The sequence below is a fragment of the Pleuronectes platessa genome, chromosome 11, assembly GCF_947347685.1.
Source record: "Pleuronectes platessa chromosome 11, fPlePla1.1, whole genome shotgun sequence".
Taxonomy (NCBI): Eukaryota; Metazoa; Chordata; class Actinopteri; order Pleuronectiformes; family Pleuronectidae; genus Pleuronectes; species Pleuronectes platessa.
Window position 1 is genome coordinate 24,099,835 of NC_070636.1, and position 26,238 is coordinate 24,126,072.

General features: G+C 40.9%; 2 protein-coding genes across 7 annotated transcripts in view; one reads left to right on the forward strand and one right to left on the reverse strand.

The window, feature by feature from the left end:
• Positions 1-975: 975 nt before the first annotated feature.
• commd8 (COMM domain containing 8) lies at positions 976-10,229 on the reverse strand. 2 transcript variants are annotated; one of them, XM_053434084.1, is made up of 7 exons: positions 10,120-10,162; positions 9,794-9,881; positions 9,046-9,143; positions 8,752-8,907; positions 6,724-6,876; positions 4,309-4,464; positions 976-1,839 (listed from the first exon to the last, which is right to left on the reverse strand). In XM_053434084.1, exons 2-7 carry the CDS (start codon positions 9,813-9,815, stop codon positions 1,819-1,821), a joined length of 606 nt encoding a protein of 201 aa, XP_053290059.1. In that variant the 5' UTR covers positions 9,816-9,881; positions 10,120-10,162; the 3' UTR covers positions 976-1,818. The 2 variants fall into 2 exon arrangements, with proteins under 2 accessions (XP_053290059.1, XP_053290060.1); XM_053434085.1 differs by lacking the exons at positions 9,046-9,143; positions 9,794-9,881 and having other exon boundaries at positions 10,120-10,229.
• The window catches only part of atp10d (ATPase phospholipid transporting 10D), a 35,101-nt gene continuing 19,080 nt past the window's right edge, over positions 10,218-26,238 (forward strand). Inside the window, exons 1-5 of one of the 5 annotated variants that reach the window (XM_053434079.1) lie at positions 10,218-10,274; positions 10,711-10,774; positions 14,975-15,342; positions 19,534-19,728; positions 25,373-25,577. In XM_053434079.1, coding sequence (XP_053290054.1) covers positions 15,056-15,342; positions 19,534-19,728; positions 25,373-25,577 — 687 coding nt within the window. In that variant the 5' untranslated portion in view covers positions 10,218-10,274; positions 10,711-10,774; positions 14,975-15,055. Of the gene's footprint in view, positions 10,275-10,315; positions 10,775-14,974; positions 15,343-19,533; positions 23,888-25,372; positions 25,578-26,238 lie in introns of those variants that run through there. The other 4 variants (XM_053434078.1, XM_053434081.1, XM_053434082.1 and 1 more) reach the window with 4 other exon arrangements.

Below are 26,238 nucleotides of genomic sequence, written 5' to 3' on the forward strand. Positions count from 1 at the left end.
TTTTCTAGTCGTAGTGACCTCAGAGCACTTTACAGTACTTTTACATTCATACAGTGCATCTATGTGCAGCACTCTCTCCGGGGTTCAGTATCTTTCCCGATGACACTATCGCATGTAGAATGCTTTCATGGAGGAGAGTGGTGCTGGAGGCCTAAACTGCATCCAGCCACCAGGGAGCGATTGCTACTCTTTGGCTTTGTTTTTGGGGAGCCAGCATGTCATCTATTTGAATATACAGTCAATGGTTGTAGCACAGTAAAGGACTTTGATTTGAAGTACTTCCCCCAAAAATGACCTACGTGCACATGTTGCAATGTTTCCAGTGTTATCCCACTGAGATAAAAAAGCAGAAACGCCACACAAGTTCAACTCCTAGTGTAAGTTATTTTGTTTTGGTTCAGATCAGCACTGACTCAGCCTCTTTCTCATGCGGCTGTCTTTACGGAGACTGAAGGTCTGGAGGGGGATCTGCTGTGGCTGGAGGAGAATGCCATCAGTCCAGTTAGCATGTCTGCAGCCGTCAGCGGCACCGCTCATTCTCATGATTAACGTGAAGACCCTAATGTCACCTTGACTTACCCAGAGGACAAAGTGCCATCTCTTACAAAGGTTCACCTTTTTAAACCGACCTTGAAATAGTACTGACCTGCTCATATGTTGACTGCATGTTTTATTTCTTATAATACTTATTAATTAATTAGAATGTTCTACTATAGATCTCCTTCAAACCTGCTATCAGGACAAGGTCTTCAGATGATACGAAAAATATTTTACAAAGTTGACCTGAAGTTAGTGTGAGGCTAACTCTGGCTAAATAAAGGAAAGTGAACTTTGTTGGGGACATTGACTTTAGAAGTGATTTTATCTTTGTGTGACCGTGTTTACTTCCTCAGAGCTGGTGTAAAGCATGTGTCAGGTCTTTCAAATGAAGAAGTTTGGAACATGCAGGTATCGCCAGTCAGAGCGGACAAGAAGTTCTATTCATGGGCAATTTTTTATCAATGTACAAATATGCATAACTTAATAATATGCAAAACACAAAGTGGTCTGAAAACTTTCTGAAGCTGTGATAAATAAACATCAAGTTCACGGTTCAGGTAGCTTATTATTTGATGTAATGTATGAATTGTCAGCAGAGCTCTTGAGTTATTCATGCCAAATCTTTCATTTGTCCACATGGATTAAATATTTCACATAACTTCAAAGTAGTCCACTTGACTATTCTTAATTCTTTGTTGTTTCTATGAAGCAAATCAAAACCATAGAAAATGAGCAGAATTTCTAACTGACTCCCACATGAAAACCACTGAGAACCCGAATGTTTCTATTAACTTTTGGACCTTTTCTGTTGACGGGGTGTGGAAGCTCCAGCCTCTGGGTTGTAAAGGGCCCATGAGACATAATTCATTTTTATTTTTTTCAAAAGTAACTCAGGAGAGGCAGCAATTAGGTTTTTCCAAGAAATGAAATGACATATTTGCCTGTATGTGTGTTTGTATAATACTACCACTCATGAAGGCATTAAACAAACGTGGGATCTCCTCTACTTACTATCTGAATGTAAACTCATCTGGAACTCCTGTACTTTTTGTGAAATTGAATGGAGAGTAGATGAATTCATTTCATTTTCATGACAAAACACAGTACACACCAAAAACATGTTTTCACCTGCATACATGTGACCACAACGTGACACGGCCACTGTGTCTACGACACACACAATCCTGACAGAGTCTCATCTGAACTTTCTTTGACACCATGACCATCCATGCACTTGTCTTCCTGTCGTCGTGGATCAGTGCCCCGTCATTCGGTTGATCATTTCAACTGCAGCACCACCTGCAAGACACAAACACAGCTCAATGTTGTCATCTTTGTATAAATAATAGGACCACTGTAATGTGATTGTGTTGCTCTTGACTACATCATACGATAACTCCATATCATTTGTACAATTTTAGTTTGGTCTTAAATTCTGCAGCCAAGTGGCAAAAAAGTCCAATAGATGCAACTTTAAAAGGGACATGCTGGTGTTTTATTATCCTTATTGTTAATGGATCCCATTAAAGAACAAATCAAAACAATTGATAAATGTTCCTGTTTTAAGTCAATATGAAGTATTTTTATCATAGAGCAAAAGCTTAATGTGTGTATTTCCAGTAAGTGACAGAAGGCGCTGGGCCTGACATGACTGCACCAGCTCGCCAGATGGTTCCTCAGCCGTCTTCCACAGCATGTTCATAAATAGAGACGAGAGAGGAGGGAGATGGTCTCGGCCTGACACAGACTCTGTGAGGAGTGAGTGTGATAACGCAACTCGGCCCATCTGTGGCTCTCAGGCTCCAAGTTCCAATGACTCCTACTTATGTCATTCATCTTTAAAATAGCCCACAGAATATTGTAATTTATTCATATGCTTTTTTATATACAAGTAAAAAAAGTAATTTCCCCAGAGAACCATACACTGTGTACTGCACAGCTTCTGTCTGCTTGTTATAGAACAATGAAAACAATAAATTACAGTCACTCTGATTTTCTATTGCCCGTGTCCACACGTGTGTGTTAGTTTGTATACACTGTATCTTAATGGGGAAAAATTCATGTTTTTACCACATAACACACTTTGCTTTGACGGATACGATACTGTTCTGCACATCCTGGCCTGTGTGTGACCAGAAGATAACAAGATCACTTCCTGTATGGCTTGATTCACAGTAGCCTCAGACAATCTTCACTGTGTGCACACTGAAGTATCACATCCACCATGCAGAATGAGTCAGTGGAGAAGATCCAGGATTTTCACTATTCATTATGTAAAAAAAAATCATTTGACATATTTAGTGGGCTGGTATCTGTAGTGTGCAGTTTGATTGATTAGAAGACCGTTTTATCTAAGGTAAGTTATCCCCTGAGTGCTATTCTGTGGTTCTAAATGTAATATTAAACTGATCATTTAATAAACTGTCATTTAATAAACTGTCATTTTTAATTTTCAATCAACAGACAATGTCCCAAATGGTGAAAGGGAAAGTATGAAATCTAAAGCTGAAACCTCCCATTTACAGGAAAATCCATTCAGTATTTGTAGAAGGCTCTTTGGCCTCAAGTGTTCTTTGGTGAGAAGCTTCACACACCTGGATTTTGACATTTATTACTGAGCCTCCGACATAAATGAGAGGAAAATCCAATTGGCGCTCTCTGAAGTCACTGTAATGAAGAGCTCTGGCTTCAACTGTCTTGACACCCAGTTTGATTTCTTCATCAGTGTGACACTTTTAGCAGCTGGTAGCATTTCCGCTGAAACCTTATAAATGTCTTTTATCTGAATCATTCATATTTGAAAAGTGCCAGTGTATCCCCAGCAGGATCACTGCCTCCTGCAGTGTCCCTCACTCTGCAGACACCTTGAAGATTACGGATACTAAATACAGGTATTCGTTTTCATAAATTTGTTTAAAACAAAAGAGCTGCAGATAAAAGTTCTGTTATTATTTTCTATATTACCACCATTCCCCCCTAACAAACCACACCCCAGAAACTGTTGGTTTGGACAAGAAGCAACAATGTGTGAAATAAAAAAAAAAGATAATATCTGTGATTCTTCTCTCATTTTTACATTTTCATCGGGTTTTGTTCGTTAGTTCACAAGAATACACAAAAATGACTGAACCGATTACCATTACATCCTGTGAAGGAGTGGGACCTGGCCCAAGGAAGAACCCATCAAGGTTTTGAACAGAACCGAATACAGTATAGGGAAAAGAATTCCCCAGAATTAATTCAATCTATGACGGCAGCAGGGGTGCACATGCATGAAGGTCACTCTAACAAGCAACAGATCTCGAGTGACAGGTACGCAGATGAGAGAACTGCATTGTGTTCCACTTGAGGGTGTACGCACAACTGCAGCTGAGACTATGAGGTAACACTGTCTGCATGGACGGTGAAAGTATTTATAGAGATCAACTATGTTATTGTGAAAAGTAAAAAAAAATAAAGTATCTTTCCTTATGAATCCGTGGCAGGACAAATTAGATACTGCCACAGTCAATATAATTAATGGGAAACACTGCTCTGAAATGTCGTGGTAGAGCATTAGTTCTGTTTTGAAAAACCTAACCCTGTTATATTAAATTAGCTGTTCTTATTTGTTCGCCCTGTGCTCAGCTTCACGTGATAACTGGTAATCACCTGACTGGAGTCCAAATCATTCACAATGACTCCCTGCACAGAGCAGAGCTAGTTCTAAAGGTAAACTCTCACTCAAACAAACACGCACGCACGGACGCACGCACACACTTGTGTCACCTTATTAGCAGCCTCGAGTGAAGTGATGAGTGTGTTTAGCTCCTCTCTGTTCATCTCCATGGTGACAGGCCGGAGGTCTCCGTTCTCTCTCAGGTCCAGACTGAGGCTGAGCAGAGGAGTGTGGAGCGAAGAGATCTTATCACTGGACAGAGCCAACTGGAAGAAGAGGGACAGGAAGAGAGGAGGTGTGATTAGAACATGGTGGCACTGCGGGAACAGCTTGAGGGGACAGCCTGTGTTTCCTGACATCATTTGAACTTTGGTATGAATTGATCTCTTGGGGCTGCATTCTCAATATTGTGCTATATTCAGACAGCACAAAGATCCAGGTCAATCAGTGGAGAGCGCATCCTATTAAATAAAATACCTTATAAAAGGTTCTCAAAATGAACACAATCTAATTTCTGTGACAATAACGTGAATCATTTTGTGCGAACATTTTATTTTATTTTGACCTACTGGCTATAAAGCTTGTGCTGGCCTTAGTTTAAATAATCCACCCTGTAAATGGTTTTGTATTTATATAGCACTTTTCTAGTCTTGATGACCACTCAAAGCTCTTTACAGTACAGTTTTATATTCACTCATTCACACACACACATTCATACAGTGCTGGGGATCGAACTACCGACCTTCACGTTGGAGGGCGACCGCTCTACCCCTCAGCCACAGCCGCCCATGTAGAATATATATACAGTATATACACTGCTCAAAATAATGAAGGGAATACTTAATGGTCACAGTAAAACACCAAGTCAGTTCGACTACAGGTTCATCAACCTGTCCATTTTGGAAGCCCAAGTGATTGTGAATCAAATTCACCTTGGTGAAAATTAAAGTGAAACAGGTGCAATGGAGAGGCAAAAGCAAGACAACAACAGAAAGGGTACAGTTTTATCTGTGCTGGACTCAGACATTGCTCTCTCCTCATCCTTCCTGACCCAGCAGCAGATCTGGTATCTGCTCTTTTGAATGAGGAGGAACAGGAGGAGCACTGCCAGAGCCCTACAGAATGACCTCCAGCTGGTCACTGGTTAGCATGTTTCTGACCAAACTCAGAAACACATGAGGGTGGCATGAGGATCTGCCGTCCTCTAGTGGGACCTGTGCTCACAGCCCAGCACCGTGCAGCTCCATTGGCATTTGCAATAGAACAACAGAATTGGCAAGTCCGCCACTGGCGTCCCGTTCTCTTCACATGTGAGCAGGTTCACACTGAGCACAAGTGACAACTAACACACTGCCTACACACTGTAGCCAGGCATGTTGCATTGTCCATGTTACATAATTAGTGTTCGCCTGATGAAATCACGCAAGTTTGATCAGCCTTTGATTTCTATTTTTTACTTAGTTTTCGGTGTGGTTCCGAATCCTGCCCTCAGTGGGTTGATGATTTTGGTTTCCATTTACTGTTGTTATGTAATTTTGTTCTCATCAAATTATAAAATGTACATCAGAAGGTATTTTCAACTTGAATCATTTGTTCATCCAGATCGGATGTGGGATTTAAGCGTTCCCTTAATTTTTTTGAGAGCTTAATTTTTTCATCCTGGAAGCCGGCTGACAAGCTACAGGATTAATTGTGACCATTAAGCATTTGATTTTAAGCAAAAAAATATTGGACAATGGAAAATGCAAAGGTACCAGTCTGTATACATAATTATTTTAATAGTGAAGGAACCAAGCATCCAAGGAACCATTGGGAATGATCCCTTCGCGCTTGCTCTTGAATTTAACCTTGTTGTTAGCATAGTGTTGCAATATATTGTAGTTTGTCTTGTGTACATAGTGTTTCATATAGTGTGGTAACTTGGTGAAGTAGTGTTGTCAGCGACATGGTGCAATACTCTGCTTTTGACTGCAAGCACCGGTCGTGCGTCCATTAAGAACATTTCCACGGTAGCTCCACCAATCAGAGGCATCACTATTACACCTGAGGATTGTTGGTAGTGCTTATTGCCAATGAAACATGTTCTTTCATTACAAAGTGAATGTTAGATGATTCTGCTACTGATGTCAATATCATTTCATGCAATTCTGCTGCTCACTCATGTGCCACGGTTAGTGTAGTTGTAATTGTATTACGGCATTGGATTCACATTTATATTTTTATGCCACATGAGCAAATATATGAAAAGATACAAATAGGGAGCGAAAGATACATATTTGTCTGTGTCTCATCTTGCCAACTGTCACTTGATGTGTGCCAAATAATCACCTGCAGGAGACCATCTGTCCTGTGTGGTGCTATGTCTCATGCACGTATTAAGATGTCTCTCACAGAAATTGGGTGTTTGCCGTGTGTGCCATTCCTTTACGCCTCTTCAGCGATTTTAAAAAAATATGATGCTCAATCCAGTTAGGACCATTCCACATCTGAAATATGAGAAAGAAACACATGCAACATCGAGTCACCTTCAGCTGCCAGTCGAAATCCTGCAGAGTGGTAGAGGAAATGCAGTTGGTCCTATCCAAAAGAGCACGGTGGATCTCCTCCTCTCTGTCTCGAACCACACTCAGCAACATCTCAGAGTGACTGCTGACCACATCTCTCAGCCCAGCCAGCACCTGTACACAGACAGACAGGAGGAGAGCTGAGAATCTGACCTGAGAGCAGCCGCTCACTGCAAAAAAACAAGAAAAAAAACATGCTTCCTTCACACAGAACATGTGGTGTGTTAATTATCATATGTATGTCACAAAACACAGCCACAGCTCAATAACATAGTAAAGATCCTGACATGTACAGTGCCTGCATAAGTATTCACCCCCTTTGTACTTTTCTACATTTTGTCATGGTATAACCACAGATTAAAATTTATTTCATCGTGAGTTTATGTAATGGACCAACACAAAATAGTGCATCATTTGGAAGTGGGGGGAAATATTACATGGATTTCACAATTATTTACAAATAAAAATCTGAAAAGTGTTGAGTGCATATGTATTCACCCCCTTTACTGTGAAACCCCTAACAAAGATCTGGTGCGACCAATTGCATTCACAAGTCACATTTGCAAGTCACATAATTAGTAAATAGGGTCCACCTGTCTGCAATTTAATCTCAGTATAAATACACCTGTTCTGTGACGGACTCAGAGTTTGTTGGAGATCATTACTGAACAAACAGCATCATGAAGACCAAGGAGCTCACCAAACAGGTCAGGGATAAAGTTGTGGAGAAATATGAAGCAGGGTTAGGTTATAAAAAAATATCCAGAGCTTTGAACATCTCTCTGAGCACCATAAAATCCATCATAAGAAAATGGAAAGAATATGGCACAACCGCAAACCTACCAAGAGGAGGCCTTCCACCCAAACTGAAGAGTCGGACAAGGAGAAAATTAATCAGAGAAGCAACCAGGAGGCCCATGGTTACTCTGGAGGAGTTGCAGAGATCCACAGCTGAGGTGGGAGAATCTGTCCACAGGACAACTATTAGTCGTCTACTCCACAAATCTGGCCTTTATGGAAGAGTGGCAAGAAGAAAGCCGTTGTTGAAAGGGATCCATAAAAAATCCCGTTTGGAGTTTGCCAGAAGCCATGTGGGAGACACAGCAAACATGTGGAAGAAGGTGCTCTGGTCAGATGAGACCAAAATTGAACTTTTTGGCCTCAATGCAAAAAGCTATGTGTGGCGAAAACCCAACACTGCCCATCACCCTGAGCACACCATCCCAACAGTGAAACATGGTGGTGGTAGCATCATGCTGTGGGGATGCTTCTCTTCAGCAGGTACAGGGAAACTGGTCAGAATAGAGGGAAAGATGGATGGAGCCAAATACAGGGAAATCCTTGAAGAAAATCTGATGCAGTCTGCAAAAGACTTGAGACTGGGGCGGAGGTTCATCTTCCAGCAGGACAATGACCCTAAACATACAGCCAGAGCTACAAAGGAATGGTTTGGATTAAAGAATGTTAATGTCTTAAAATGGCCCAGTCAAAGCCCAGACCTCAATCCAATAGAGAATCTATGGCAAGACTTGAAGATTGCGGTTCACAGACGGTCTCCATCCAATCTGACTGAGCTTCATCTTTTTTGCCAAGAAGAATGGACAAACCTTTCCATCTCTAGATGTGCAAAGCTGGTAGAGACATACCCCAAAAGACTTGCAGCTGTAATTGCAGCGAAAGGGGGTTCTACCAAGTATTGACACAGGGGGGTGAATACTTATGCACCCAACAGATGTCAACTTTTTTGTTCTCATTATTGTTTGTGTCACAATAAAATTTATTTTTCACCTCCAAAGTACTATGCATGTTTTGTTGATCAAACGGGAAAAAGTTTATTTAAGTCTATTTGAATTCCAGTTAGTAACAGTACATAATGGGAAAAAGTCCAAGGGGGGTGAATACTTATGCAAGGCACTGTATAAACTAATGATCTGGTGAAAAATCTATTATCTTTAGGGTTAGGGTCTCTCCTCATGTCTAAAAACCAACCTCTTCATCTGAGCTGTTGCTCCCCACTGCCAGACGGAAGAAGGCAGTCAGGGTGCTGAGCAGCTCCAGCCACTCCTCCAGGCTCCAGGTGGCGCTGTAATCCGCCCGGCGAGGAGGTTCCCGGCCACACAGTCCATCCACCACCTTGTGACACAGCTGCACAGCAGACAGTATTATGAGGACTCATTTAGTGAGTAGTTCAATTTAAGGATTCTGTTAATGGTGTATTTGATCAAACATTACATGAAATCTCCTCATACATTTGAACTGGTACGCTATGAAAAGGTCCTTGACCTTCCTATATCCCATCTTCTTGTATGCTGAGGCTGACCAATCAGAGATCCTGCTGTAGCTCTGGGAGGCGGACTTGATGTAATCTTTCAATGCAAATCCTCAGATCAAAGAGACATGAATTTAAAATGTACATGAGGAGCCAAAAAGTAAGGACCACACACATGTGAAGCAAATAACATAAGAAGTTTGAAAACTCTGGAATAGTGTGGACGCTAGGCGTAACCGTAGCAACAGTGATCCAAGTTAAAACTACAACGTGTTAGTGCAGACGAGACGTCGCCTCAGTCAAAGAGTGAAGCCATATAGATCCCCAAGTTCAAAGTGTGAGATGGATTCAGACTGAATCCATCTCAAAATACATTTGACCATTTTAAAACTAAATGATGAATTCATTATTCAAAGACATAATGAGGACCCATTCATTTAATTTTACTTTTAAATGCCATTGTATTAATGTGCTCCTTGTCTTTGATGATTTGTTTAGTTTGTCCTATTCTTGATCCTCTTTGTAATGGGTATTTAGACATACAAAATATATATAATCAATAATAGTTTTAAATACATTATTTGTATTTTATCAATCACATTTAAATGAAACAATTTATAATTAATTTGAATGTATTTTTTCATTATGCAAATGTATGTATTGATTATAGTCGGACGCGGAGGCTTGTTATTGTTTTGGTGGCACACTACAGACTCCATAGAACTTTAAATAATGTGACAATGATCAATATTGTGTAATTACCTCTCACGTTTAGATACAGCATACACACGTTGCCAGTGGCCTCTCGTATTCAGAGCTGTGTTTTAACAGACGTGACTGTAGTTGGGGTCTGTGATATGGACGACATACGATCCAAAATGATCAGAAAGAAACAGAGAACCCCTCGTCCTTAAAGATGGCATGTTTGAAATGATTGTATTTGCTCCTCGGCAGGTCGGAGATATTCCGATGAGCTCTCAGTGAAAACTGTGAATGTAAACTTGTGGCTTCTCTGCTCTGCACTGTTACCTGACTCGTGAGAGAAGCGGGACCCGGGTCGTGACTGTTGAATGAAGCTGGGTACGTACCTTCAGACAGTCCGGGACAGGTAACCTGCTCAGTGAAGCCACCATGTTTTCATTTTCACTTGACTTCCGCCTGCTGCTCATCAGCTGAGCTCAGTCACATGACGACAGAAGCTGCGTTCAACGAGCTCGGGAAAAAAAGACCTGCTTCTTCTTCAGTGAGTTGGTACTAAATGTATCTGTCATTGTCTTGTAAAATCACTGTTTGATCTTTGTTATCATATTTAGATTTATTGTATTGATTAATTACTAATGTTAATATTTGCTAAATAGTTTTACAAAAAGTGACCTTGATCACGGTCATGGTGGCACCATTCAGTTAATAGAAATCACCTGGACGCCGAATTTACCACAAAGGCGCATCCATTCAAGACATGGAGTTACCCTGGATGATGTTGGTTTGTTATTGTTAACACGGGAATAAACATTTAAAACTTGGCGAATTGTCCCTGGAGTTCGGTTGTGCGATGCTCTGCAGGCGAGCGGAAAACCTCGCAGCTCGAGCGGTATGTCACATCCTGGTTGGTGTGATGCGCAGCGACTGTTAGAGAGCTGCTCTCCCCGCCTCACTCATCTCATTGTCCCGACACACAGGGATGTCGTGACCGGAGCCGCTCGAACCAGACGTCAGAGGAGACCGCGCATGGACATCGGCAGGGTGAGTGTTAGTCAGAGTGGATCCAGGAGGCGGGCGACCACCTCACTGAATTCTGTTATGGTGAACAACACTGAGGCGAACAACAGCGTCTCACAGTAACAACGTATCAACTGATCCTCCTGTAAACTGCTGCTTCACCACACTGTGCAGATCACAAGATCCATAGAATATCAAAGTGCTGGGAATATATGCACTGTATGAATGTGTGTGTGAATGGGTGAATGTAACACTGTACTGTAAAGCACTTTAAGGGGTCATCAAGACTAGAAAAGCGCTATATAAATACAAATCCATTTACCATTACCATTTACAATTATAGGTTACTAGTACAGGTTACAAGTACAGGTCACAAGTACAGGTTACTAGTAGAGGTTACAAGTACAGGTTCCGAGTACAGGTTACAAGTACAGTTCACAAGTAAAGATCTCAATTACAGGTCACAAGTACAGATCACAAGTACAGATCACAAGTACAGGTTACTAGTGCAGGTTACTAGTATAGGTTAAGAGTACATGTTAGAAGTACATGTTAGAAGTACAGGTTACAAGTACAGGTTACTAGTACAGGTTACAAGTACATGTTAGAAGTAGAGGTTACTAGTAGAGGTTACTAGTACAGGTTACAAGTACAGGTTACGATTACAGGTTACAAGTACAGATCACAAGTACAGATCACAAGTACAGATCACAAGTACAGGTTACAAGTACAGATCACAAGTACAGATTACAAGTACAGATCACAAGTACAGGTTACAAGTACAGATTACAAGCACAGATTACAAGCACAGATCATAAGTACAGGTTACAAGTACAGATCACAAGTACAGGTTACAAGTACAGATCACAAGTACAGGTTACAAGTACAGATCATAAGTACAGGTTACAAGTACAGATCACAAGTACAGGTTACAAGTACAGATCATAAGTATAGGTTACAAGTACAGATCACAAGAACAGAAGCTCTTTTTGTGTGTGGACTTGTTTCGTCATGTAAGTTAATGACAGATGATAACCAGCACATTAGATCCCTCTGACATTGCTGAGGTGTTAAGCTCCCACCTCAGAAGAAAGAGTGTAGATGTCAGACCCAGTGGTCGTTTCCTCACCTATAAGTCTTCTTTTCACCAAAAATAGAATCAAATCACACAAAAACAAAAGAAGAAAGTGGTAGATACAATAGCCAGAGGAGACATTCCACACCTATTAGTGTTCTTTTCACCAAAAATGTAATATAATCACCCCGATCATCTTGATTTGGATGAATGGCATAAACATTAATCACACTACATGATGCATGCCCAGCAGAAGGCTGAATATATTGTTCATACAAATGTCATCGCTTCATATAAACCTGTAAACAATCTGGTACCTTGTCTTGCAGTTTGTACTTGGAATTATTCCAATGTCTAACTCACACATTAGATCTTACTGAAATGAGATGTTTACTAATCACAACAGGAGTGTACACATCATAACCAGAGGAGACAGCATGGTGACTGTCACTTTTTAAGGGAAATTGACAAAAAAATACTTTCTGTTCAAGACTGACTGTGAAGTATTATGGGTATAGAGGTTATAGCTAGAAAGATGAAAAGCTCAACCAGAAGGAGAATTAGTGAAAAATGGTTGTTGCTGTGGAGCTGCTAGAATCAGATATACAATTTTTCCCAGTGTAAGTTTGTCCTGAAGATCTGTCACAAAGCGAGTGCTGATACACCTTAAAACATCTCCACTTTCTCTCTCCAGCGATGAAATAGACTAAATATATCCGACCTCTGCAGCTCATCCAGAATGCAGCAGCTCGACTGGTCTTTAACCTACCTAAATTCACTCACACTCCTCCGCCCCCTTCACTGGTTACCATTGGCTGCCCGCATCTGTTTCAAGTCACCTGTACTTGTGTACTGTGCTTTGAACGGATCGGGTCCAGTCTTCATCCAGAACATGGTAAAACGTTACACCCCAGCCCGTCCACTCCGCTCTGCATCTGCCAACCTGCTTGCTGCTCCCAACTGCGGGTTAAACACTTACCAAAATCACGACAGTTTGCTGTCCTGGCTCCTAAATGGTGGAATGAGCTCCCCATGAACATCAGAACAGCAGAACGTCTACATATCTTCCGCCGCAAACTAAAAACACAACTCTTTTGACTCTACCTTGGATAAGATGATGATGTCTTATATATATATATACATATATAATAAAAGTTACTGTATCATTGGCCCTGACATGTAGCACTTTGTAGTTTGGCTTTTGAAGCGAATGCACTAACCCTCATGTACCCTCATGGTTGAATGCACTTATTGTGAGTTGCCCTCTCGCTTATGATATGTATTGTTATTACAGTTCACTGGTCTAACTAGTCAGTTTAGCCTATGCCCGTATCATTTAAATGCTCTCAAACAATATTGTGAAGATCTGAATGTATAACCGGCAAAGGTTTTAACTATAAACATATTATTGAGTCAGGAACAGTCTAAATATTTCCAGTCAGAGCAACAAAGCTTCAGATAGAGCTAGAGAGGGCAGTGGAGATCATGTGACCTGATGGGTTCTGTCGTCTTGTTCTGTGCTGTAATGACTCAGCTTCTCCTTCAGCCTAAACACGGAGAATGATCATTATATCAGCACTGCCCATAAGAAGAGTATTTATTTACACAGTGTACATTTCTTTTCGCATCATGCTATTTTAGTGATGTAATTTTCAAACTACTTACTATTGGAAAGTCATCGTGAACATTGGTTATTTTTAGGAAGTGTAAGACTTATACGAAAGAAAGATGCCTTGCAAAGGGCATGCTGGAATTTGGAAAATGTCACTTCCCCTAAATAAACACCACATTCAGTCAGATTGAATTGCGGGCTATCAGGAAAAACAAACAACTGCCTTTGACATGTGACTTAATGTCGCAAGCATCCAATCTTTAAGCTTGCAGACTTGCTCAGCACATTTGGTTCAGTTACTGTAACAGCTGTTTTTAGGAAACAAAGGGTGTGGGATTAACTTTCAAATCATTGTGCTTGTGAAATGTTGTCTGTGTTGGTTTAACAAACGTTTTCCTCATCAGCAGCAGCCAAGCAGCAAAACTCCACTATTTCTATTAAATTCTATATTTCCTTTAACAGCATAAAAGAACATAACCCCTGCTGTAACTTCAGTTGTTATCGCTTTTCACTGTAAGTCATTGTGCCACCTGTGTGCTGAGAATGATGTTTGTCAAGTTAGGCATGTCACAGATCCCTGTGAGAGAGTTGTGTGCTTCCGAGCAGAGCCTCAGACCTGAGACCAGAACTACACAGGATAGTAGACAGCTATTTTATTTGTAACTGAATTGTACATTTATACATGAGCTCAGGCAATGAACCCATCCTTAAAATTCAATCTGTGAAGAGACCTTTCCTTTCTTATGGCAGCTTTATCCCCTGTCCATTTGTTAGTTGATCTGTTGGTTTATAAGCAAGATTATGCAAAAACTACTGGACTGTGTGTGACTGAACTCAAATGGTAAATGGTCTGTCGTCTTAAATAACCACTAAAAGCGCTTTACAGGACAGATCACCAGTTGCTGTAAAAACTCGTATTTATTTTTTGTAGTTTTTCCTTACTCTTGTTAAGGGTGTAAGGGCAGAGGAAGAATTGTGGTTCGTGAATATGGGCTATAAAAATAAAATTTGATTGCTTCACCAATTCGGGCAGCACTTTTTTCTATGAGGCGCCATTTGTTGTTAAGGACAAGGACACCTCGGCATGCAGATGGGGAAGATTGGGATTGAAATGCAGTCCTTCTGGTTGGAGGAAGACCGCTCTACCCCTTAGCCACAGCTGCCACTTTAAGGCGACTACTGGGCCTTGGTGCATTGTCAGATTGTCTAATCTACAACCAAACTACAACCAAACTATCAGTATATCATGGTGAAATAATGGAAAGTGATGATGTTTTGAGATTCCAGTGTCCTTTTGACCTCATGCATATATTTTTAACTCTGCATCTTGTGCCTTCACAGCATGAGTGCCTTAACTGCAGTCCTATTTTCTTGGGTTCCCTTGAACCTTTGTTTTCCCCTCAGAGCTTCTCTCACATGCACTGTACCCGTAAAGACGTAGACATAAATGATCTTTAAAACTTGCAGACAGGCTGGATAATTACAACCTAGTGAGACCAATTAATATAATGTATTGTTTGTGTTCTTCTCTCTGTAGGAATAGGACATTTTGTAATTCCACCGGGAAGCAGAAAGCAGCAGGCCACAGAGGAGGGGGCCCAGACACTCAGCTGCCTAGATGGAGCAGCTCCACTGGGTGCGGCATCGTTGTCGGACGCTTCTAGCAGGAAACCCAGAGGGGGGCTGGCACTCTGCCCCCGATGACCTGCCCAACAAAAGCTTCCTCAATGCCCATTGCTCTCTGCATAGAGTCAGAGGGAAGCGGAGAAGTGTGTTTGCACGCCATGGGCCGCACCGACAGGAGTATGACACCTTCTCCAAAAGCTACAAGGGCAATGCCATCCGCACTACCAAGTACAGACTTCTGACCTTCATCCCCATGAACCTTTTCCAGCAGTTCCACAGGTCAGATCATGAATTTGGCAAGTAACTGAAAATAATGAAATGGACTCTTTTCTGTGCTTTTTGTAATCATAATGGTGTTGGCAATAGAATGATAATCTTTGTTCAATCTCTTCTCAAGACTTTATGTCAGCAAAGTGGATGGAATGACCCAATGAGCGAATGGTAAGGGCGTACCCCACATGGGCCCTTAGTCTTGATGAGCAGGTCTGTGGTTTGACTCCCAGGTGGCCTCACCATACTTGCTACTGCATGTCTGTCACCCTCTATCCCAGGAAGGCTCTTACCTTGTGACCAACTAGGATTTTAGTGAGTGGAAACCCCTGTTCCGCATAAGCCTGGGAAATTACATCAACCAATCCATTTGACAAGTGCTGCTTAGGATGAGGTAACTCCAGGTTTGTCTTTCCAAAGCAGAGCAAATGCTGAGTTGTATACCTACTTGGAGGCTTGAGCAGGAGTTAGGCCCTGGCTGGACATGGTGTGACCCAGTCCTCCTGCTCTGCCTGTAAGGACAGCAACTGATGCGCCTCCAGCTCTTTATTTATGGGTTTTCACCTGTGTTGTTTTCCCTCCAGAAAGCACGCAGTTCTCTCAAACCTGTTAAGCAGAACCGAGAGCAAACAGAAAAGCTGTCTAGAGAGATGGAACATTCAAATGTGCATCAGTAAAAGGCTCATATTTTGCCCTAGTGAGATACTTCAAAACAAGATGCAAGTCATACCCTGCCTAGACACGTGACAGGCACCCTGGTGATTTATTTGCTCCAGGGTGGAGGTGATGTGTGTTCTCAGCAACACACTGTGGTGTAACTATGGCAAACAATACCTTACAGCAACTTTGGCCAGGTTCAGACCGGGTATTATATTCATCCTGAGTGATCGGGTCATAAGTGCACAGGTCTAAATACCTCAGAGGAGGTGGTCTAAGAAGCATTTAGCTTTTTTCTTTTCAGCAGTGTGAACACAATTGTGTCATGGCCACATATGAAGGACCTTGAATGCCCCTGAGGCTACATACTACATTTTGGTTCGAAAGCGAATCAACTCTGCTATGAATGCGTCTTTTGTCCGCCGCAGAATTTTAGAGCTTCTCAATCGGAGGTGTTTGAAAACACTGCTGGCCCCATTATAGTTTGAAAACTTCTGGCGCTGCATTTTATTCTGGAAAGGCAGAAACTGAGATGTTTGTAAGCGATGACGTAGACACTCATGCTTGTTTGGGTCTTTGGGTCTTGCTGATTTGTCAGCCTTTCTGTCCTCTCTTCCCCCTTATGGCTTCCAGTGATGCATCTGTTGTAATAATTATCTTTTGGGTGGAACTTTCCTCAGTTGTGTTCCTTTGATAAAGAATTCCCGGGGAGTGATGAGTTAATCAATCTTGTACCTGAACCTTGTCTCTGATGCAAGAAAGGAAAAAAGGATGAGTCTGATGTTAAAGGGATAGAAACAAATTCACTAATTATGTACTCATCCCTATGCCGATGGTGGGTGGTGTTTGAGTCCACAAAACACTTTAGGGGTAAACTTTGTTAGAGATGAAACCAATACAATTGAAGTCAATGTTGAGTCCTTCTTCAGACGTAATAAAACAAAGGCAAAACCATAACATGTCTCCATACTGATCCTGTGGTGTCATCCAAGTGTCCACAAGCCCCGACATTCATATTTGACTCAAAACAAGATCATTTACACAGTGTTTTAGAGGTTCAGTGTGCAGAATTTAGTGATAACTAGTGGTGAAGTTGCATGTTGCAGCTGAATACCTCTCACCTCACCCTCCCCTTCCAAACATGAAAGAGAATCTGCGGTAACCTTCAGTTGTTCTAAAAAGTGAAAACATCACTAGGATTATTTTGTATTCAATTTCTGCCAATAGATCCCTTTCACCTAAATCTTACCCACTGGACCTTTTTAAGCCGAAATGTCCACCGATGTCTTCCAACGACGTGCATTCAGGGACAGTCGGAAATGCTAAAGTCCGCTAGCTTAGCCACTTCTGGTGGACTTTCAGGCTTCAAACACAGTGGAAATTATCTCATTTTGAGTCGATTATGAATGTCGGGCATTGCAGACATTTGGATGACACCAAACAAGCAATATGGAGACATGTTCTGTTTTTTCTGTGGTTTTATTCCATAGAATAGATAGGTCACTAATGTATTCAATTGTATTGGATTCGGCTGTGACACTGTTTACCCCTGAGACACCAGAAGTGTTTTTTGGACTCATTCATTAGTGCAGTAACCTCTTCACTTTACTGTAAAGTAATGAAGAGTAATGAGGTGTTTTTATGGGTCATCAGATTCATTTTCCTGTTTAATACCATTTGCGCTCAGGTTTTAAATGAGAGCTTCTACCAAACCTAATTTCCTCTTTAACGGAAACAAATAGACTTACTTCCTCTCGTGTTCTGCATCAAATATTAATAATAGTTTGTTCATCAACAAACAAACTAGATATTTGCACATGTAATAGTTCCCACAGTATTACACTTAGCCTTAGCTTAAATATTTGGAAATGATTTATTTTCTATGTATGTAAGAACTCCACCTCTTTCATATAAAGACACTCGTAGCTGGATCATTAAACCCAGAGATTACCGGCTTCATGATACCATCCAGAATCTCAAGTGTAAGGGAGAGTCCGAATAAGTTGAACGTGCCCTGCTTGGGGTAAAAAGTGACATCGGAAATGATATTAAGTTAATTAAAAACCAGCCACAAACTGAGAATAGTCCTTGTATTTCATGCTATAAAAATAATGATACCTATAATAGAGTTAGACAATTCGATGTCAAGCTGTAGAAACATAGGGAATGATTGGCAATCATATTAAAGTAAGGCTAAACTGTGATAAATATGTTATAGTCCATTTGAAGAACACTGATATTTCTTGAATTATAACATTTCATAGTTATGATCAAATCAATAACATATTCAGAATATGTGATAGTAATAGCTAAACGTTAATTTTAAGGTTAAAACACTAAGTTATGGTTTTATCGGCATTGGTTATTAAGCAGGATTAAGCACAATAACTACTCAACCGATACCATGAATTTTGTAGAGGGATGGGGCAGATCGGGCGGTGGACCTCCGAGATTTCACAGATAATAATTGATGGATATTGATGAAAGAAATCTGGCATGTTCTGGGGTCTGATTTTTATGAGTGTGTGATTTGGTGAACTTTGAATCAATTGAATTTAGTTTGGCCTTGGCTCAGGTATTGAGTCTACTGAGTGCCATTGGAGTTTTAAAATGTACTTTTGAAGTACATACTTTGGGACTGATGTGATGCATGGCTGATGATCTCACACTGCATAATATACCATTCAATTGGCACCACGCATTAAAATACTATAGCATGTGTCAAATGATGAAGTTTAAACATAAGGCAGCAGGGTGCTCACTCACAGTTTCTGTTGACAATGACTTTCAATCAGTAAAAAAAGAAAGCAATAGTGCTGACATAATAAAAGGATTTCAGTCACTTCTTTACATCCCCTCTTCCGTTCATGCAGTTTGTTTAATTTCAGAGACATCTCGCGCTGAAACTCTGTTTCCACCTTAATACAATAGAGGAGGACTAGATCCTGGATTGGAAGGAAAATCCAATTAAATTCAACAATAACAATTATTTTGTGTAACTATGTCCTTAGATAACTTTCAGACCTCTTATTTTATGTGAACTACTTTTTAATAATGTCTGCTGACCGTACGCTCTGTTTATTTTTCTCATTTGAATGAAACCAGGGCTGTTTACCATCCTCCAGAGCGGAGTATTTTTCAGATGGAAGGCATCCACTGTTCATACATCTTTAATAAATTAGGTTGCGTTTGCATTCTCTTCAGTCCTAATGTTTTGGTCTTAAAAGTCTGTGTCATTTCAATAGAAAGTGCTGAAGCATCTCTGAGCTCAGGGCAGGAGCAGGAAGAGACACGGACACATGAGCACTCTTTTAATGCACATTTTTGAATTAATGTATTTGCCGGGGTGCTAAAGAGGTAATGGCTTTTTATTTTGAACAATGGTATTATTATTATTATTTTGTCGGTTTATTTTTTGCAAAGGTCTTTGTGTTTCTGAAGGTCAGAAGAACTATCATTTAAATCTGCTTACAGCTGTTTATTGGATGTGTTGTAGTAGCACTTGCTTCATAATAATTGGCTGCTCTGGTCTTTTCTTTACAGGGCTGCTAACCTCTACTTCCTGTTCTTGGCGCTGCTGAACTGGGTGCCAGCGGTTGAGGCCTTTCAGAAGGAAATTACCATGATTCCTCTGCTGGTGGTTCTTGCCGTCATCGCCATCAAAGATGCACTGGAAGACTACAGACGCTATTTGTTCGACAGGAAGGTCAACAACAATGTTGCACGGGTATTCTGTGGGTGAGTGAACCTCTCTCAGCCTAACTGGTTAATGCCAGTGACAGATGCTGTTTCGGAAATGTATTCATGGCTGTAACTGGGTTGTCAAATGACAATGTGCTCAACACAGGTAGATTGAAACCCCTTGTAAACTACATTGGAAGAATCAGGATAATTGAGTCAGCCAACTCATGCAGAATGGTGTGTTTGTCAACGTACATTTATAATGTACAGCAGTAGGGGGGAGCGGGGTGACAATACTAAGTCAACACTCTGTACACACGCTGTCGGCACTTATATTTAGATTGTGGAGGAGGGGCTTTTTGAAATGCAGTGTGAACAGGGCCAGCTACAGCAGCACATCAGCTGACTTCCTTGGTTGCATGTTGCAGAATACAAGCAAACTCCTCAAATTAGAACCATGAAGTGACACATACTGGTTCTGTCGCTGTGTTGTTTAACATGTGATATAAAGTCGAATCTGATTTCTTTGTGAAAACTGTTCCCAGGATCACACGTGATTCCAAGAAGGCGACTAGTTTAAAGAAACTCTGCAACATTTACTTTTGCAACAGCGCCCTCTGCTGCCAAACGTGGTGATTGTCACTGGTGGTCCCTGTGTCTTTGTGATAAAGCGGATTTCATGTAAAGAACAAACATAGTCTATCAATGTGTTGAGCTCTGACTGCATACTCCACCGCAACTGAGTGGTGGATATTACCCATGATTCCCAGCTTCCTGAACCAGAAGAGCTGCAACTAAAGCCTGGCAAAATTCTTCATATTCAAAAAATGTCCTTGCTTAATATTCAGGATCAACATTGATTTTAAATCACTTCCAACCTTTTTTAACTGATCTACAGTCTAGCATTTCTGTTGACCTTGCAGGTCCTGATTCAAATTAGCATTGGCTTAGTGTTGCTTTAAGTTAAGGCTTTTACCAGTTCAGTGACCACATTAATAACTAATAACGAAATTAATGTTTTTCAAGTCTAGTTGCACTTATGATTATCCTAAAAATAGTCAATAATTTCGTAGGACATTTGTACGTATAAAATGTTGTTAACTGTCTCTTGATATACTTTTTATTCCGTGTTTTTATATTTGTGACTTGTTACTATTGAGAAACCCTGAATTTACCAAAAGAAGCCGCAGTGTATGAGTGATGTATCACAGGGAAAGGGCTGCACATAGATGAACTGTATTGGAGTGTGTGTGTGAATGGGTGAATGTAAATCTGAATAGTTAATCACTTTGAATGGTCATCAAGACAAGAAAAGCATTTAATAAATACAGACCATTTACAGCAGTTACACAACAAACTCCATGGTGACACCATGTTGTAGAAATCTTGGTCTTTGTCAGTAACCTCGGATATGATGACCTCTAGTGGCCGGATTTATGCAGGGGCCTCCAGCTTCTTTAGAAAGATGTTCACACTTAGTCATGATGGCCTATCGAGTGTAAACTGATATATAGATTAAATAAATTAAGTTTAAATTGCACATTTTAACATTTTGTTGAGACTGCAACAATCTCAACCTCTCTGCACAAGATCTGTGGTGCTACAACCACGTCCCACTACTTCCAGCTGCGCACCTCGTGGAGAGGTTCACAACCAGAGCTCCTCAGTTAAACAAAGACATACATGTGGGTCATTTCAGGCAAATGAAGATAGAGACAATACTCTTGTGATTTTATTGTAAAAAGAACGGCACTCTGTGGAGCGCACACCTCTATAGACCCAACAGTCCCCTTATAAAACCACATTTGAATTCACTAGGTGCAGATTTTTATTATGATCTGCACCAAATTGCACACATTAATAAATATCAGGCCCCTTAAAATGGCTGATTTTGAAAACATCAAGATCCATGTTTAAGAAAGTGAGAAAAGATAATCATGGACCCACTGATGTACAACACAAAGGTAATGGGTTCTTTCTTACGTCATACCCTGCTCCTTAACAAAATTTCATTGAAATCGGTTCATGTCTCACTAATTTGCAACAGAAAAATATATTTGAAAGGAACTTTATACATTTTTTTTAATAAAGATAATAAACATCTATTTCCATTAATTATCTATCCACAAAGTTACAACATATTAATATTTAACATATCTGTAGAGAATTCACTGGCCACGTCATCATGTGTGACATAAGAAATGTTTTCTCCCGAAAATACGTTTTGCAAAAACCATTTAGTGTTGTAATACTCTATTATATGAGTCAGGGTTGGTTTCTAGGCTTGTCCTCCTGGGGGTTGGAATTTCCCTCTGCCCCCTCCCCTTCCTGTGCCTTACCAGAACAGTCTGCTGCTGTACCTGGGTGCGTTCCTGCCAGTAATGTTGACTTTTGGAAGATCCCTCATTTCAGTTCTTTGAATGTTCAATGATACAGTGTCACCTGCAAGACGAGCATTTAAAACTGAAAGTAGGAAGCAGTGAGAACAGGAATAGAGTAGTAATGGACACTCATTATGAATATAATTTTCCATTTGTGCAGATAGGTCCCCTACATCCTTCACACAGGAGCTTTAATGGACAGCTCAGTGTGTTGGTTGTGTGGGTAACAGGTGAGAGGTTCAAGAGAGATTTTCTACCGCTGCTGTCATGAAAATGGATGTTGTTGATTCGAGCTTTATTTGTCATGTGGAATTTAACACTGGATCAACAGTACTATAAAAGGTGTTGGACGAGAAGAGACAGGTCAGCTCAGCTGTGCAATAATTAAATTAAAATAAAAGCAAGGTAGAAAGGGCTTTATATAGGAGTCAAATACAACACAACAATAAAAAGTATTTACATTCAATGGAGCCGTGTAATGTAAATGTGGTGACAACTTTAACTGTGTGGGATCTGTCTGCATAAGTTGCTGCACATTATCCAGAGGTGAGCTGAGGGGAAAAGAAGGCAGTTAAACAGATGTGCAGGGGTTGTTGGATATGAAATGACCACTGGGCGGCTGTGGCTGAGGGGTAGAGTGGTCGTCTTCCAACCTGAAGGTAGGCGGTTCGATCCCCAGTCTGACCCATCTGCATGCTGAAGTGTCCTTGGGCAAGATGCTGAACCCTGAATGGCCCCCCGTAGAATAACAAAGTGCTGTGAATAGATGCACTGTATGAATGTGTGTGTGAATGGGTGAATGTACAACTGTACTGTAAAGCGCTTTGAGTGGTCATCAAGACTAGAAAAGCACTATATAAATACAAAGCCATTTACCATTTACTTGTTTAGAACCCTGGTGCGTGCAGCCCTGCTCCTGTAGAGTCTGCCAGATGGCACCAGAGAGAACAGTCTGCCTGCTGGGTGGCTGTGGTCCTTGGTTATACTCTGTTATGCTGGTTCATGGTGTTGTCATTGGTGCAGGGATTGAGTTGGAGGGTTTCTCTCTTTAAGTCACTGCCTCAGTGAGTCTGTCCACTGAGATGGTCTCCAAGGTAATCACTGACGGCACACTCCCTGCTGCCGCTCAGACTCTTGTATGTCTTGTTACACAATCTGTCTTTGTGTCAGTTGTAAAAACTTGTACCTTGAGTTTGTTTACAGTGTGCCCTTAAGAGGAGTGTAGGTGCGTTCCGTCCGCGGGTAGTTAGCGATCCACCCAGCTCTCACGCTTCCCACTTTGCGTGGACAGGGTGAAAGGACTCCACATCAGAATGGTCAGTTAGAAGAAAGGACAGCGTGAATCCGCGAGAAAAACACAACACAATCTGGAGAACAAGTGCAGGCAGGTGAGGCTTCCAAGTGGAGACATACAGCAGCGGGTAGACCAGGAGCGGAGGACTCATGTATAGCTGGGAGCTTCCGTACCATCGTCACTCTACCAAGGAGCGCCTCCGGAAAAAGAGGACAGTGGTACCCTCCTGTACAGACGATGAGGAATTGGGTAAACTCCTGAAGCTGTATAAAAGCAACAAGATTCGCACCACAAAGTATTCTCTCCTTTCATTCCTGCCCAAGAATCTGTTCGAGCAGCTCCATCGCTTTGCCAATGTTTACTTCATCGCACTTGCTGTGCTCAACTTTGTTCCTGTGGTAGAGGCCTTCCAGCCAGAGATCGCTGTGGTCCCGGTCGTACTGGTGTTGTCATTGACGGCCATAAAAGACATTTGGGAAGACCACCGCAGGTTTAAATCCGATCATTTGATCAACAGGCTTCTCTGCCGTGTTTACAGCAGGTAGGTCTGATGACGCAGCGTATTGTTTTACTTGACCTAATCTTTTTTTACTAGTGTCATGAAGGAGCTTTGTTCTTCCTGGATCTAATGTTTCTTGAGAACAATGGCACAATAGTGTTGTTGGCAGAAATTAAAATCAATGAAAAGTGGACTCAGTTGAGCACACTAGTCCATTTAAATTTTTTTGAATCATCACAAGCCATGAATTACCCTGTGAAACTGGTGAAAAAGTCACTATCTCGAAATGTTATAGAAAGTGAAAAAGAAAACCCTCGACCCACTCAATCAGATCTCCCCCCAAGTTGAATGGGTTCTTTCTTGGTACGTGTCCCACTCTTCCACCAAGGTTTGTGGAAATCTGTTCAGTAGTTTGTTTGTGTAATCCTCCTGACAAACAAACCAACAAACAGACCAAACGGAGATATAGTAGATTTTGGGAAGAAATTTAGTGAGTGAATTTGAGCCCAAACAGCAAATAACACTTCAATTTCAAGCACAAGCTCAAAAACTTGAATGATGAGTACAAAGTCAATTAAAAAAAGCAGACTATATAAAAAACTTGATTTTAGCCTACAAATAAATGAAGTTATACAGAAAATGTCTTTCACTTTATGTATAATATTTTGCTCAAAAATAAAAATGTCAATAGCTGCTAATTTTTTCAAACTCTGCTGCTTTTCCTCGATGGTCTGGGACGGTGCATAATCTCTCGTTGAGGATCTATATTCAACACATTACTTATTTTAAAAGCCTGATTCTTATCTAGCAGAACATTATAAATAAAGCCTGTTTCTAGATTACTTTTACTCTCACACTGGTCGTAACCGCCTGGTTTGCTCAACACACCTTCTAAAACCACCACCATTATTTCTGTGGTTTATTTGGATGAACTTTTAGCACAGATGAGCTCACGACAAATATGATTTACAGTAATTCCTCTCACCTGCTGTATTTAGGTCATTACCTGGAAGGGGTTATGAACTGTGAGAACAATGATTAACCACAGTTTTATTTGCTCACTGTGTGAATTATACCTGTTGACCAAAGGCGTGTTTTGTCTCTGAACCTTTAAGAATATTACAGATTCGGTTGTAAAATACAAGGAACGTTCAGTGTGAATCTACAGTGGAGAGTACGTACAATATACAATACATATTTTTCCTAAGACAAATACAGTTTCCATTCTAATACCTAATAACATATACAAATAAAAAAGTTGTTCTCATTCCATTACATGTGGCATCTGCACTTCTGTCCGTCCTGGGAGAGGGATCCCTCTCACGTAGCTCTTTTCCCCTGTTAAAATTTTTTTTTTTTAAGTACTATTTCCTTACTCTTGTTCAGGGTTAAGGACAGAGGATGTCCCACCATGTTTAAGCCCTATGAGACAAATTGTGATTTGTGAATATAAGCTATACAAATGTAATTGATTCGCCTGCAGTGATTTTAATCCCTTTGTCTGTTTTATCTCTGCTCTCCTTCTAGCAAACAGAAAGCCTACAATGACCAGTGCTGGAAGGATGTGCGAGTGGGAGACTTTGTGCGTCTGTCCTGTAATGAAATCATCCCTGCTGATATGCTGCTGCTGTATTCCTCTGACCCCCGTGGGGTCTGCTACATTGAGACCGCCAACCTGGACGGAGAGACCAACCTGAAACAGAGACAGGTGGTTTCAGACCTCCCACTGCAGGTACACTAACAGATGAGATGGTTTCATATGTGCAAGATGTGTGTGTTATGTTTTCATTATATGTTGTATTGTTTTTATTTCATTACCTTGAGAGAGAGTACAAAATTTCTTCAAATGCAATTCTCGGAGCCTTACTTTAAAACAACCTTTTTGAATATCCTATTAATGTTAAATAACAATTTCCCCCTCTTCTACAACCAATTATATATATGAACCCTGTGAAAACCTGGCGCCTTACCCACAATGCAATTTAAACGCTGCTCTTGGGTTTCAGACCTTTGGTATGTTTTCCTAAGGGCTATATTAGCCGCTATACTTATCTAGAGATAAGGCGCAAGATCCCTAAATGCCCCTATAGTGGTTAAGATTTATATATCAAGGTCACGTTTGAGTTCAGCTAGCACTTTAAATGATTAATTAGTGCCCAGTTGATAGAGAGAGCTACAACAGACCAGCCTCCTCCAGAGTGAGCTGACATACAGGGTTAATGTGTCATTCTTGACAGTTTCCAAAGACAAGGGTTGCAGAATGAAAATTAGGAGCGGCTAGAAAATCTCAAACCCAGGCACACCATACACAACACAATTCATCAAACTGCGTCAGACAATGTGCAGCTGCGTATGGATATCAAAATAATGTGTTACCAAATGCATGGAGACAC